The 14725-nt window shown below is 40.1% G+C and overlaps 1 protein-coding gene across 5 annotated transcripts in view; it reads left to right on the forward strand.

The window, feature by feature from the left end:
- Positions 1–14725, forward strand: part of cacnb1 (calcium channel, voltage-dependent, beta 1 subunit) — a 40405-nt gene that overhangs the window by 14567 nt on the left and 11113 nt on the right. For 3 of the 5 annotated variants that reach the window (XM_085454797.1, XM_085454796.1, XM_085454799.1), the window contains 7 exons: positions 7126–7245; positions 7428–7550; positions 8458–8594; positions 9048–9115; positions 10184–10344; positions 14046–14126; positions 14223–14281. In XM_085454797.1, coding sequence (XP_085310923.1) covers positions 7126–7245; positions 7428–7550; positions 8458–8594; positions 9048–9115; positions 10184–10344; positions 14046–14126; positions 14223–14281 — 749 coding nt within the window. Of the gene's footprint in view, positions 1–7125; positions 7246–7427; positions 7551–8457; positions 8595–9047; positions 9116–10183; positions 10345–10817; positions 10847–14045; positions 14127–14222; positions 14282–14725 lie in introns of all 5 variants that reach the window. The other 2 variants (XM_085454798.1, XM_085454800.1) reach the window with 1 other exon arrangement.

Genomic DNA, 14725 nt, shown 5'->3' on the forward strand with positions numbered 1-14725 from the left:
AAAAAAGCCGGCTTTAATAAGTGATATGTAAACATATTACCAACAAATTTCTTTACAAGTGAATTTTTGCACTGCACAGTAATGTCTTTAGAATTATTTTGTTTTTCCATCTTACTTACATTTACACAGTTGGTTCATTATGTACACTATATACATTTGGTCCCAGTCTAATGTATACAGGCAAATATAATAATCTTTATACTTTAAAATAATTTGATTTTTAGATTTCTAGGGAGTTTAAATGCTGTTAATAATGATCACAGTTTTGTTTCTATGGTAAAATAAGTGAAAGTATAACAGAAAATCTAATTTTTGTCTTCTCCCTTATTCTCGAGGATCATCACAGCAGATGTCCTGAGATTGATCTTTTGCTTGTGTCGCTTGTGTTGTAAACCTTTTCTCTACTGGTGTCAGAATTTGGCAGCCTGTGCTTTCTTGATTTATACGTCTCAAAAGCAACGAAGAAAGATTTTCAATAATGATAAACTCCAAACTCCAATGGGTTTTGTCCATCAAACAGTTCAGTATTAGAACACTTGCTTTTACACTCCAACGTTTGCTTGTTTGTGGGGATTTCTGATGAGTTCACTCCATGACTCATCTTTCTGGTAATCTCCATTCTCCGTCCATCTGGTTGCCATGACACTGCTGTGACAGAGAAGGGGCCATGGCCATTTACAGCCACTGGCCATTAGCTTCAGCCAGGAAATCTTTGGTCTGTGAATAGTAGGTTTGTGAGACATATATTTTGCTACTTCACCATTTCTTCCCTCCTACCTCTCTTACTGAGTTAACCTCGCCCTGGATGTGGTATGAATACACAGTTGGCTCTCAGACTTCTTACTTGTATCGTTGTGTTCTTCTTCTCTTAACTCTTTGATGACTGTGGCCCCGAGGAGACACTGAGATAAAGCGGATAGGAAAAGAATATTAAATCTTGTGGTTTTTCCATGCTTTTTTTTTTAATTTACACATCTTCTGATGTGACAATTGTGAATGCATTTTTATCTGAATAATTACCAGGGCAGAGGATCACAGTATGTGTGAGCTTTCTGAGGGTAATTATTTCTTTCTAACCCATTGTGAAGTCTGACAACACCTGTGGTGTTCCTGTTGTTTGTGATACTCACAAATTAACATGTTTGACCTCTGCACTGTTGCCTTGCATAACAGAAAAACACTGCTGATGATCTGCTGTGTTTTTCTAAAGATGTTAGGAACAAACATGGGGACAAATACAACATCAATGCCAAACGAAGAATTTCATTTTGTAAGCTGAGGCTTAATGCATGCTACTAAAATATATTTGCTACTACTACTACTACTTTATTTCCCAATTATAAGTAACTGCAAAACTCAGCCAATCAACTGATCTCAGTGCAAAACCACATCAGATGATTAGTCAGGTAATACCCATCTATGCATCCAGTTAGCAAACATCACATACGGTATGCTAGTTAAAGGGGACCTCTCTTTTTTTCCTTTAATGTCCCTGCGTACAATTTATAAAAACCCCATAATAGATTGATGTGTACTAAACTGTTCCCATGAGGGAAATGATTCAAAAGCAACATATGGAACTACATTTGTAGTTCTCTATGATGTCATCTCCGACACACAGCTCTGGCTGTAAGCACAGAAGCCCCACCCACCTGCTGTTCGAACATTTTGAAGGGTGGGAGCTAAAAAGGTTATCTTTAAGCTGCTTTAATAGTGTCTATTAAATAAACATGAAGTTGGAAATGAGCACAAGAGGTCTCCTTTAATGTGATTTAGTCTGGATTAGCTGCATGCCACTTTGTAACCCAACTCCTCCTTTTGATGCTGGGCCAAACTCAATCAGGAACTTCAGGTTTGTCACTGCTGGTCTCTCCGTCAGTGCTTGCCTGTGAAAGGGCGAGGAGATTTCTGAACAGAGCCGACACCAACAAATATAAATTACTTCAGATGGAAAGAACAGCTCTTTTTTTTCCTTTTTTTTTTACCGTAGTATTAACTGATTTCCTTACTGCAGGGTGATTCTTTTCAACCCTCATTATTCAAAGCACTTGCTTTTACCATCCCGCCGTCGCTCCTTATTCTATTACCCCCCTACGTTCTGTTGCACTCCCTCTTTACCTCCCCCCCTCCATTTATTCAATATCGATGCTAAGGAGGTGTAAAGTCATCACGATGGCAGCCACTGTGCAGAAAATGGAAGGAAAACAGTTCATGTTCGGGACCATTACTGAACTTTACCTCCCTTTCTTTTCTTTTTTCCCCACTATCTGCTCCTTCTGTGAACAAAGGTTTTTGGAATTTCATCCATTAGATGTGGGAAACTGTAGCATTTAAAAACATTGATATTATATCTGCTACATCCCTTAAAAAGCTTACCCAAAGCCCATAATGTTTTGTTATTGTTATTGACATGTTATACTAAGGCCTATTGACTAGACTGCGGTCTCCCAGTGTGAGAAAATACCACATTGATCACCTGTTGAAATGCTTTTATACAATTTCCCTGCCTCTTATTTCACATCAGGGCATTTCATTTACTATTGATTCCCATATCTTCTTTCTGTATCTCCTTTGCAATACAGCGCTTTGTGGCTGCCAGTAATAAGCTGCAGCCATGGTTACTATGACACTGCTGGGGTCTCTACTAGTGCCCGGCCAATAGGAAAGCAGCTCTGCCATCAGGTGGCCTGTAGCTATTTTGAACAGGAGCTGTATGTGAAGTGAAGCAAGCAGCTAAATTAGAGACACAACTCATTGACTTCAGAGAGGGAGACAAGGAGGAGGAGGGGAGGGAGGGAGGGGACTGTGGAGGAAATTAGTTCATTTGTTTGCTCAGTCTGTCCACACATTTTGATGGAATTGATGGGAGAAAGGTGTAGAAAGGTTATCAAGTGGTTTCTATTTTTTCTTTTCCTCGTTTCCACTTTTTTTGGGATAAAATATTGACTTTTGTGTCCTTCACATTTATTCCTGGCTGTGTGTGACATGAATCAAGTTATTCAAGCACAACTTCATAGTGATCTCTTGTCCCTCCCACTCCCTCTATATTTTGCTGCATCACCGACCTGTTGTACTGAGCGTGTTATTCACAGGTAGTTTCCAACGTCATTTCGGCTCTTATTCTCTAAAAACATCCCCCTGGGTTCCCTTCCAGTGTCTGTTAACCTTCTCTTAGGCAGGGCTTCACATTGGGATGCACTTCTATGGTGTAGAAAATGACTCAGAGTCACTAAGTACAGGCGGCTATCCTCATTAGATGCGGCGTACCACTCACAGGATCATTCTTCCTACTTGAGTGGGATGTGGGCGCACCGCTTTGAGTGTTCGAGTAAATGAAACAGGAAGTGTGGATGGCTTGTAAATGCCCGAGGACACAAGGAGTCACTGGCCATTGCCTTGGAAACAGGGAGGAACTACATTTAGTGTGCTGTTGCCAAGTCACAGAGGGCCTCGGTATGACAGGTGGCAGAGCTAGAATCAACATTAGTATGTGTAGTTTCATTTCAGATCATACAGAGACACGTGAATGCTAATCAAAGGCATAGAGGAGCATTAACTATGCGTAAATGGACGTGCAAACATTCAACCACCACATGATGCTTCACATATGAGCAGCTTCTTTCTCTGAGTAGATATGTTACAATTTATATGAGTTGTTTATTCCTGTTGAACAGACAAATTAAAGGTTTAGGAGCATACAGTTTGTGTTTCTGAGAGCAGTAGTCTTGGCTCCACTGGTGCTGCTATGTTAACTTTTCTTTTTAACCTGTAATCGAAGGTTTTTTTGCTCTAACTTGTCATTATAAAGTAAATGTTGATTGCACATTGCAGTGACTGCAGAACTGTACAACAATAACCCCGCCTGCATTTTGATTGGTTCCCGTAACTCTCGCTTTTACCATGCAAATTCAGTAAACCACCAGGGATGATATTTTCCAGGAAAATGTAGTCTAAATTTACTGCACAAAGAAAGTGTTTGCATTTTGTACCAGAGGTGGTTATGTCATGTTTCTCTGCTCATTTCTAATATGAAATCAAACATCTACCTTCGTCTTCTTTCCATTTTCTAAAAAACAACACGAAACCAAACCTGCCTGCTTTCTTGTGATAAGATAATCTGCTTTGATATTTTCCTCATTCAATCTTTAATGTAATCCCTTTTAAAAACACTCACTGGCCCCTTTATTGGGTGCATGTGTTCAACTACTTATCAAGTAGTTCAAACTGAGCATCAGAGTAGGGACGAAAGGTGATTTAAGTGACTTTAAATGTGGTGTGGTTGTTGGTGTTGTTGGTGCCTGGGTAATTCAGAAACTGCTCATCCACTGGGATTTTCCCATAAACCATCTCTTTGGTCACTTTGGTCCTGTGCTGGATATTTTAAAGTGCTTTATAAATAAAATTGGATTGGATTTGGATCTCTGGAGTTTACAAAGGATGGTTCAAAAAAGAGAAACTATCTTTGATATCTGCCTTGTTACCTGCAGAGCTTCACTGTAACCTCTCTATACAACAAAGTTACACAGAACACCGTATCTGAATGCACAACATATCAAAACTTGAAGTAGATGGGCAACCTTAGCAGAGGACTGCGCTGCAAGCCACTCCTGTCAGCTAAGAACAAAATTGGACAACAGAAGATTGGAGAAGCATTGTCTGGTCTGATGAGTGCTGAATTCTGTTATTGCGTTTGGATTGTAGGGTAAGAATTTGATGTAAACCCAATGAGCGTTTGGATCCATCCTGCCTTGTGTCAGTTGAACAGGCTGTTTTTTTAATGTGTAATGTAATTTTCTTTGCACAAAAAGGGGCCAACCCTTATGACCAACTGAGCATCATATAATCTAAAATCTTATGGAATGTTTCTGGCACCTTGTTGAATCTATGCCATAAAGAATAAGGCAGTTGTGAAGGCTAAAGGGAGTCCAATCTGGTAATTACCAATTGTACCTAACAAATGTGTGTATGTGCCTAGTGACAAGAGCAAAATAATTGTGATTTCTCATTGTGCAGTGCTGCTAAGATGGCAGTGTAACTGTATTAATATTAGCATTGGTGAGTCTGTAATTGGTGAGTCTCAGTTGCAGAGGCGGGCGAAGTCATCACACTTTCTACAGTCATTGCAAAATAAGAGGCCCCAAGCAAATATGTGAGTTTTAGACTCATTCATTAATGTTCTGTAGTTAATAAGAGGAATCAGATCATTTGCGCTGTCTAATTTTAACTTGTTTTATGTTCATTTATATTAGAGTGTCCTTGGGTGTTTTTAAAGGCACCTATAAATAAATTGTATTATTATTATGATCATAAAACTTACATACTGACAATTCACTGATTGGCATCAGAAATCGTATGAGCCTTTGAAATAAAGGTTTACTTTAATTGAACTAATTACAGCTTAATTATTTTAGGGAAATGTTGTTTTTTTTACTAGATATTAAAAATTAAAAAATAATGTAACGTCCCACCTGCTGTACTCCAAAGAACTACTAGGTGTGCTGCATCTATTAGACCCACTGGAGAAACACTGGAACAGTTATTATAAAAGTGTGGGAAAAGCCTGCAGGTGAACTCCTGCAGTATAGGAAAGGAAAAATCGATATTTATTATTAGGATATATATTTATATATCTATAGTTATATTTTAAAAGAAACAGAAGTGATTGATTACATGAAAATCATTCTTTCTTATTTAGACAATATATAGTCCTGATTCGTCTTGTGTCAGTTTTGGAAAAGAAGTAACAGGATGGAACAGATGTAACAGTAGCTATCAGGAGCCTGAAGTAAAGCTGTTAATGGGTCTATTTCCATTAACAGTTTTTCATAATCACTGAGAATACAAACTTAGGCCTATGTGATGGTTGGATTAAACTAGATAGTTGAATAAAATCACACAGTTACTTCTAATGTTTTCTTACCATTAACTTTGCAAAAGTAGGATAAATCACATGTCCTGTGTTGTTGTTGGTTGCTAAGCTTTAAGGAAAACAGAAAGCAACAGCAGCGCCAACAGTAAGATTTGACCAGTAATGCACTGAGTGTAGTTACACAGTGAAAAGCACTGCTAGTATACTCACGTTCTCCAATCTGTGGATTTATAAAAAAAAAATTTTGTTGACATACTTTAACTCTAATATTGGCATCAATACCGAAAGAAATTCCTAACAATAGCCGGGCACAGTCCAAAGATATCTGTTATACTCACTGTTTGTCTGAGTACACATGTGCAGGGAATTTTTCATCATCATTGCATATGCTGTATGTCATCTTTGTTCATTCTCACCTCTATTTTAAAAACCCACACCTAGTGACTCATTTTTTCTGCCTGGAACATTCATTTGTCCACATTTTTGTCAGTACCTCCCACAAAGCATCAGGCAGCCTGTCAGCTCAAAAACGAAAACAGCAACAAGAGAACAAGTGGGATTGTTATATAAATTGAACACTCGAACACTTCAGAAGTTCAGGCTGCCTCCCTCCCTGCGCTGGACATGCTGAGCAGTACAGCGGGTCGACTCTGCAGGCTCGGAGGAGGCTCGGGTTTTTGATTGTGGCATGGGTGTCTGAAAGAGGGTCAGCAGGGTCGAGTTACAGTGCATGAGTGGTGGATGTGTTAGAAACTGTAGCCACTTCATGAGAAATTTATATCCTCGCTGATATTATAAACAGTCCTCGAGCCATTTTTTTCCCCTCTCCACATCTTTCTGTCTGTACTTGACACACCCACACATGCTGAATCTATTGTGCCTGTGCAAAAAATACGATTTAACACCCCGGCCGCTCTCGATGCTGCGGTGGAAGTGTCGGCAAATGAAAACGTTATGCATCCTTCCAACCTCAAATAACACAGAGTCAGCTTCATGCAGTGTGATGGGCGGGGTTCTCTTTGTGTTTATTTAGGTTGCACTTCACAAGGTGGTCTTGATATTATAATCTCAGGATATTAAAAAAACAGGCTGCAACCTTTACTCCTCATATTGAGGAGCAGCTGAAAGACACATACCTGGATTTAAGGTGCAACACGAGTGGACTGATGGGCATGCAATTCATCAGTTAGACTGCAAACCTCATGCTTATTTGGTCTAACTCTGCTTTCGTTATATGAATTCTTTGTGCATTTCAGGGCTCTGCAGACTCCTACACCAGCCGACCGTCGGACTCGGACGTGTCCCTGGAGGAGGACCCTGAGGCTCTGAGGAAGGAGGCCGACAGGCAGGCTCTCGCCACACTCGAGAAAGCAAAGGTCAGAGATCAAGCCTTTCACATCCATCTCTTATGCTGTGTGCTCATCCTTATTGAGTAACTGTCACGTGATTAAGTGTTTGGACACAGTTAAATCTCTTCAGCTGTATCAGGCACCTCTAAAGTGCGATTTAGTGAGCTGCTCTGTGCATACTAATACCTTTTCTCCCATCTTGGCTCCAGACCAAACCAGTGGCATTTGCTGTGCGTACAAATGTTGGTTACAACCCAGGCCCCAATGATGATGTTCCTGTGCAGGGCATGGCCATCTCCTTTGAAGCCAAAGACTTCTTGCACATTAAAGAGGTTTGAACTTATTTCATTCTCTTATTATAGAGTCATTTCAGTACATTTTTCACACTGAGAGTAATTTCTGTGGCTTAGAGCACCAACGTTAACTAAAGTTAATGCTTTTGAGTTCGAGTGAGGATATTTTGGATTTTGGATGGTATTGGGAAAAGAATGCCAGCAGCATATTGGCCCCATCCAAAAACTGTCAGTGGTGGTGGGTGGGAAACCAATGAGGGATCATGCTACAACTTATTGCACTGCCTCCTTCTTTTGTAAAGCCTAGCCAGGCCATGAGTGGGAGTTAGCTGCAATACAAGCTGCAGTGCAGTGAGAAATAGGTGATCCAAATTTGGGAAAAAAATGGGAAAATATTTGCTAAATAAAAGTAGTGCTCTGATTTGTTTAATACTGTTTAATACTTTGAGTGACTCAAGATACAGAATTGTGTGTTTTTACCAAGTTTGGGCTGTCATTTAGCTTGTTTTACACTTTATATTTAGTCTAAAGTTTCATATAAAACCTTAATAATCATATTAAAAAAGTTTTAAATGATGAAAGTTTTAATGCAGCCCTATTTGGGAAAAATTTCTGGCTGCAGAAATGCTCTTGTGCTCTACTGGAGAAGTGATGATTCACAGTTTAAATTAAGCCTTATTTAGCTTATATTGGACCTTGGTGCCGGCCCTCTTCTGTTTGAGATGAGACACTTTAACTTCTCTCCTTTTAAGGCTGCTCTCTCCTTAAGCCATTTCTTCTGATAGTCCTCCCCCGGCATTAAGAAGGTTTGAAACTATAGCCATGTTTGTACAATGGTGGATTCTCATGTTTAATATATCCATGGCAGAAAACAAGGGTCAAATGGTAAAATATATTTGTATAAAATGCTGCATTGCCCTCTGATGCCTGTCTGTTCTGAATACAGAAGTACAACAATGACTGGTGGATCGGGCGTCTGGTGAAAGAGGGCTGTGAGGTGGGCTTCATTCCCAGCCCGGTCAAACTGGAGAACACCCGTCTGCTGCAGGAGCAGAGGATGAGGCAAAACCGACTCAGCTCCAGGTAACAATGAAGAGCGAGCTCTCTGTGTCTGCGTTATCAGCAGCACAAACAAGAACCCACTCTTTAAAACAGGTCACACATGAGTCACACAGCACTCAGCGGCAATGTAAAACATACTGAAATAGACAAAAGCACTGCTGTGAGTCACTCTGTTACTCAGTGCATCTATAGTATAGTATGTACAAAAGTCTCTATAGTCTCTGTATTTACACATGCAGTAGAGGAAACAGATTTTAGTATACATATTAGTTGAATATGAATTTCTGCACAGTCAGCAGGTAATTTAAGCAGTTTTCCACGTGTTCTCTTTGTTTTTTAATGTTTACATTCGCATCATCATATGTAACAATTTGTGTCTTCTTCTTTGTTTAAGGTAGAAAATAAAAATGAAATCAAAAGGAATCATGTATCGTTCTCCAAGCTATGATTTGTGCCCGTTTTTCTGTATTTCAGTAAATCTGGAGGAAGTTCTAGTCTTGACGTTGCCACGGGAACCCGCAGGCCTACTCCACCTGGAACAGGTGAGGTCACAAGGTCGCCCTGTCACGTGGAAACATAGTGCCTGTCTGTGTGTGTGCGTTTGTGTGGGCACCTGAAAGGGTGAGAGAGAGCGAGAGAGATAGCAAGATGAGACGGGCGCCTGATATTTAGATGAAAATTTTAATTGGCTAGTTAGTCAGGCATGATGATGAATCACAGCGTGTCTCAGTGGGTTGCTGTGTGAAGCGAGAAAGGTCTTAGGAGGTCTGTCATTAGCACACAAGACGGGACTGAAATAGAGCCGAAAATGAACTTCACTCATTAAACTTGTTAAGTACGTCTGGCTGACAGAGAGAAGGAGAGACGGTGGAGGAAATGGGTAAACATAAACATCTCTTGATTGACTTTAAAAGGCTTTGCATATCTGTGTAACAGAAAAATCATCTCTCTAACACACCTTGTACATCCTAAGTTGTTGTTCTGACTCAAAGTCAGAATTTGACATAGATTCGAGATATACTAGAGAGAGAGTTAGATATACACACACATTTTAATGAGCTACAAATTTGCTACTTTTGTACAATTTTGTTACAATTACTCAACCCTTCCATGATATACCTTTAAAACAAGACACCTGCAAGGCCCCATTCACCCTCCCTCATCCCTATAGCAACACACACCCTGTCTCCACCCTAAACTTCCCTCTTTGCTTGATTCCTTCTTTCCTACCTGTACCTTTTTCCAGTTCCCGCTGCAGCCATCCTTCTCAACGGTTCGTTCACATCTTTACTTCAGGTTTTGTTTCTTTCTCGTCGCACCAAATTCACTTTCTGTGCTCTGCCTCATAAAATTGTGGTGTGTTCTTTTTAAGACTCTTGTAAGTGTCGTTTCCAGTTTAAATCATACTCTGTGTCACTTTTTTCCAGTCTCTGTGCCATCTCTTGCCTCTCTCTGGATGCATCTCACACTTTATTCTTCCCCCTCTTGCCTTTTCTCCCTTCTGCTATTCTCTCTGCTCTCATCCTTTTTCACTCCACCTCATCTCGCTTTCTCCTCTTTCTCCTGTTCTTTTGTTCCGTCTCTCCAACGTCCACCCTTCCCATCATCAGCTCACGTAGACATGTCCACAGTGGCCTTTGACGTTGACCCCCTCGACCTGGAGGCTGAGGAGGCCCCTGAGTCCCAGGGTGACCCTCGCTCTTCCAAGAGCATGTCAGGCAGCGTAACATCCCCCCAGGCCAACATCCACCGACTGCCCTTCTTTAAGAAGGTAACATTAGAGGGCAAGGTGATCTCTCTCCTCCTCCGTCCTGCATTTGCCCCCCTTTCCTCCAAGATATCCAGGTTTAAGCTCTCCTTCTTCCACTCTACATCTCTCACTAACCTCTCATAACTGATCCGTCCCTGCTGCTGCTATAGATCCAAAATCTAACACTGTTTGGCCCCTCAGGCTCCCACGGTTACAGTGATATGTTTGGATGTGCGTTTCTGTGCTTGTTGAGCTGGGAGAGGCGTTGAGCTAACTGATCCTCTCTGAAATAGCTGCTGCTGGATATCAGTCTGAATCTGTTTGAAAATGAATTCACAGAGGAGGCAGTCAGTGTAAACTCTGCTTTAATCAACAAACAGCTCCTCTCCCAATTCCCCCACCCCTCTAATCCAAACCTGTCAATAACTAAATGTGCTCTTGTGTTTTGTGCTTTTTTTTGTCTCCTCTGGCTTTTGTGTGGATTGATACTGTAGGTGGCCCGGCTAAACAGAAACAGAAGTCGGTGAGTGTGGCTTGTCTTCAAGACTAACCTCTAGCATTTCGTCTTTTTTCCTCCGTCTCCTCGTCTTCTGTTTGTTGTCTCCTCTTTTTATTCTGTGTATCACTTCTGATGCTCGTTAGCGCAAAAATATTCACTGGATCATTTGTAAATTGTGGTGACACTTCTGTCATTTCCTCAGAGCGTGTATCACAGCTGTTAGTGTGCAGATGCAGGTGCAGAGCCGTCCCAGACCCTGTTAGTCAGCATGTGGCTATAATGCGTCCTGACATGCTTTCATTTTCATTTGTGATGGCTGATTTGAGTCACAGTGGCCCACAATCAGCAGTTTTTATGCTTTTCAGCACAATTTCAATCACACGTAAAGGCTGAAGGCTGTTGCGGTAGGAGTAAGAAATACAAGCAACACCATTCGCACAGCAATACTTATCACAGCAATATCTCATAACGTTTAAAATTCATTTCACGACATATTATTATCAATTTTTTTATTCATTATGCACTTTTAGCCCACTTTAGGACATTTGTAACTCCCAGTCATTTCAATTAAAAAATGGAAATTGCACAATAATAAATGAAATAACTACAGAGCACAAGAGAAAAGAAGCCTGAAAGGTTTAATCAAACATCCCACTCACTGAAGAGAAAAGACATTTTTATAGCTTATTGTTATTAACCTAGTGGGGGGGGCAGAAACACTATATTCACAAGAGTAAAACACAAAAATGAGGAGTTTAGCTAAACAGCTAGGGGAAACAAACAGGAGAGAAAACATGATGAGAGTATAATCAGACATCTTCAGTGAGGACAAAGGGAAAGAGGCAACTGTGGTTGCAGCCATATAGTCAGTTTCAAGGTTATTAACTGAGCGAAGTATCTACATAACAGCCGTAATAACATCTGTTCATCTTCTCTGTATACTAAGAAAAGGTAGTTCAGTACTTACTTTATTACCCCCTTTAGCAGCAGATATATTGGACAAGGAAAGAAGATAAGCTGTCCCAGAATTCATAGCAAATGCATCATCATACCATGACGATCAACAAAAGTGCCAAAGTGAAACATTTTGTGTAAAAGTTTTCATTTTGTACTATAGGATGCTAAAATGTTTCATATTTACAATAGCAGAGTGTTAAACCCACAGCTAAAGCGATGAAGTGATTTGAAGGGAATTTGACTTTACTCAAGGAGTAAAATTGTAAAATTGAGAAAAGTGGTTATACTGGCTAAGTCTTTAGTAAATGTCATAAGAAAATAAGATTTATTTCCTAAAGACCATAAGCTTGCTTTTCTTTAAAGTATGAGTTATGAAAAGAAAAGGGAAGTAAAACTGGAAGAAGAACCACCTTTAAAGTAAAAGAGGAAATGACAACTGGGGAAAACAGGTAACAGGTACTGATATACAGACAGGAGAAAGCAAGTGAGGGAATCCTCAAGCTACACTACTACTATTACTATAATCACAAGAAGAAAGGACACGAGCCGAAATTGAATGATATCAACAACAAAAAAAACTGAGATTGTGACATGAAAATAATGCAAATGGGATTCATTTTCTCCCTGGCTGACTAAAATACTTTAAGTTCTTTCTTTCAATTTATGTTTGAAACCTAAACAAATATGGCTCGGCTCCCACAATAGACTGGGAAAGCTATCCAGTTTATACGCCACCTTTCACCCTCTGACAGCTGGGATAAGCTCCAGTCCTTCCATGGCTCTTAAACTGGATTAGCAGACATGATGGATATGCAGAAGCACATGTAAGATCATTGAATATAAATAAGATATATTTTATTTACGCCAAAGCTGTGAAATTTCTTTGTTACAGTAGTTAAAAATGAAGTAAAAATGAAGCCGGGGTTAATACCCATCAATTCTTCCATTCCCATCCAATTCTGGAGCTGAATCAGTGTCATAATAATATTATTACTTATTATTGCAATATAATATAAGGAAAACTGCATATCTAACATTAAAGGATGGGTAAGTCGGGTAATTTGATTTCAGCTTTCCAGTTTAATCTTTCGTCTACGAGAGCTCACACGAGTTTTCTGTGTGATACCTGATGGAAATTCGCAGTCATCCTTTGCATCATTTTTGAAAAGTATTGGATATAAATTCGATTTTTTTCTGTTGTATAAACATGAAACTGTGAAACCAAATATCTACACGCTGGAACTGTATAACGTGTGATTGGAGAAGAACAATAAACCGCGTGTCATTCCTCCCCGTGCTAAATTGTTCCCTGCGCTCCTGTTTTTCCCGAACGAATGAGTAGTGTTGTGATGTTCAGGGCTCCAGCGCTGCCCCTTTATAGACAAGAGCCATTTGGAAGCTTTTATATTATTTATTTTTAGCTTCTGTGAATACAAATTGGGTGAAATGAGCTTCCGTTGTTCTGCTTTATGTAATGTAATGTAGAAGCGGGACACTCCAGCACTTTCTCTTGCCTGAAGTGCTGTACAGCGTGCACAGGGGCGGGGGCGTGCTTGGAGTACAAATGTAGAAAAGGTTAAAAAAAAAAAGTCCAGTTTCATTGTCAGAGTATATCGGACATGTGACTCCTTCCATCCATTTCTCACTAACAGAGGACAGAAACTAATGGATCAGTTGATAATTTACTAATGAGCCTAAAGTTCAACAATGCAGGTGGAAATTTGATTATAAATGCTACACTGATTTTTTAGTTTTAGTTTTTTTTAAATATAAGAAAGTTGATTTTTTTTAACCATAAAATACTACTCGTACTGCAAACAATACCTTGCAGTAATTATGTGACAGTGCAGAAGGAAAAGAAAGAGCTGCAAAGGATGACGTTTGTCTTAAGAGCTGTGACGCAGTCGTGAGATTTCTCCTGACAACCTGGCATCTGGGTTAATTACGGGCACTTTAATTATGTGAGACTGCAGACTGAGAAGTAGAAGCCAAGGCTTTCGGTGAGAAATTGATCCCTGACCCTGAACATTCATAGACACTCAATAATGCAAATGGACTCCAAATTTCTGGAACTCTCCATCCATCAATCTGACTGCTCACAGAAGAGAAGGAGGGTTTATGGGGAGTGGGTGGGGCTGTTTTGTGTCAAGTTAATGTTGATTTGTGTGTGAGTATAACCCTGTGACTGCAGGTCTTCTAAGGTCTTTGGAAATGTGCTGAGTGTATAACGTGACACCAACTCACGTGCTGTGTTGTCCATGCTCAGATGGAGCATGTCCCCCCTTACGACGTGGTTCCCTCCATGAGGCCCATCGTCCTAGTCGGACCTTCACTCAAAGGCTATGAAGTAAGGAGAAGCAGCGCATTCTCGGCTTGTAATTTCTACTTTCATTGGATTTTACTATTAAATATTACTTGTTTCTGATGTCTGATGTTTTACTAGGTGACGGACATGATGCAGAAAGCACTTTTTGACTTCCTGAAACACAAGTTTGAGGGCAGGTAAGAATGGAGGCTTACACCCATCCAGGATTTTTGTTTTTTAATGATTATCCATAATCATATACACTCCAGCCACTTCATTAGGTACATCTTGTCCAGCCCTTTAACCAGTTTGCACCCGATAACTTCCTCAAGTCTTCGTGGCATTTATTTAACAATGTGCTGGAAATATTGCTCAGAGATTTTGGTCCAGATTAACATGAAACCAGTTCCAGCACACCCCAAAGATGCCCTATTGGGCAGAGATCTGATGACTGTGAAGGCTGTTTGTTTGTATTTGTGCTTTATTTGTTTTGTGGGGGGGTTTTTTACATCAAATTCTGACCCTACCATCCAAATTTCACAGCATAAATTGAAATTCAGTAAGACCACGCAACTTTTCCCCCCCAACATTCTGTTGTCCAGTTATAGCCTCAGTTTCTAGTTCTTAGCTGGCAAGAGTGG

This window comes from Copadichromis virginalis, linkage group LG4, assembly GCF_057382275.1.
Source record: "Copadichromis virginalis isolate Kocher_CV1m ecotype Utaka linkage group LG4, C_Virginalis_male_GT1.1, whole genome shotgun sequence".
Taxonomy (NCBI): domain Eukaryota; kingdom Metazoa; phylum Chordata; class Actinopteri; order Cichliformes; family Cichlidae; genus Copadichromis; species Copadichromis virginalis.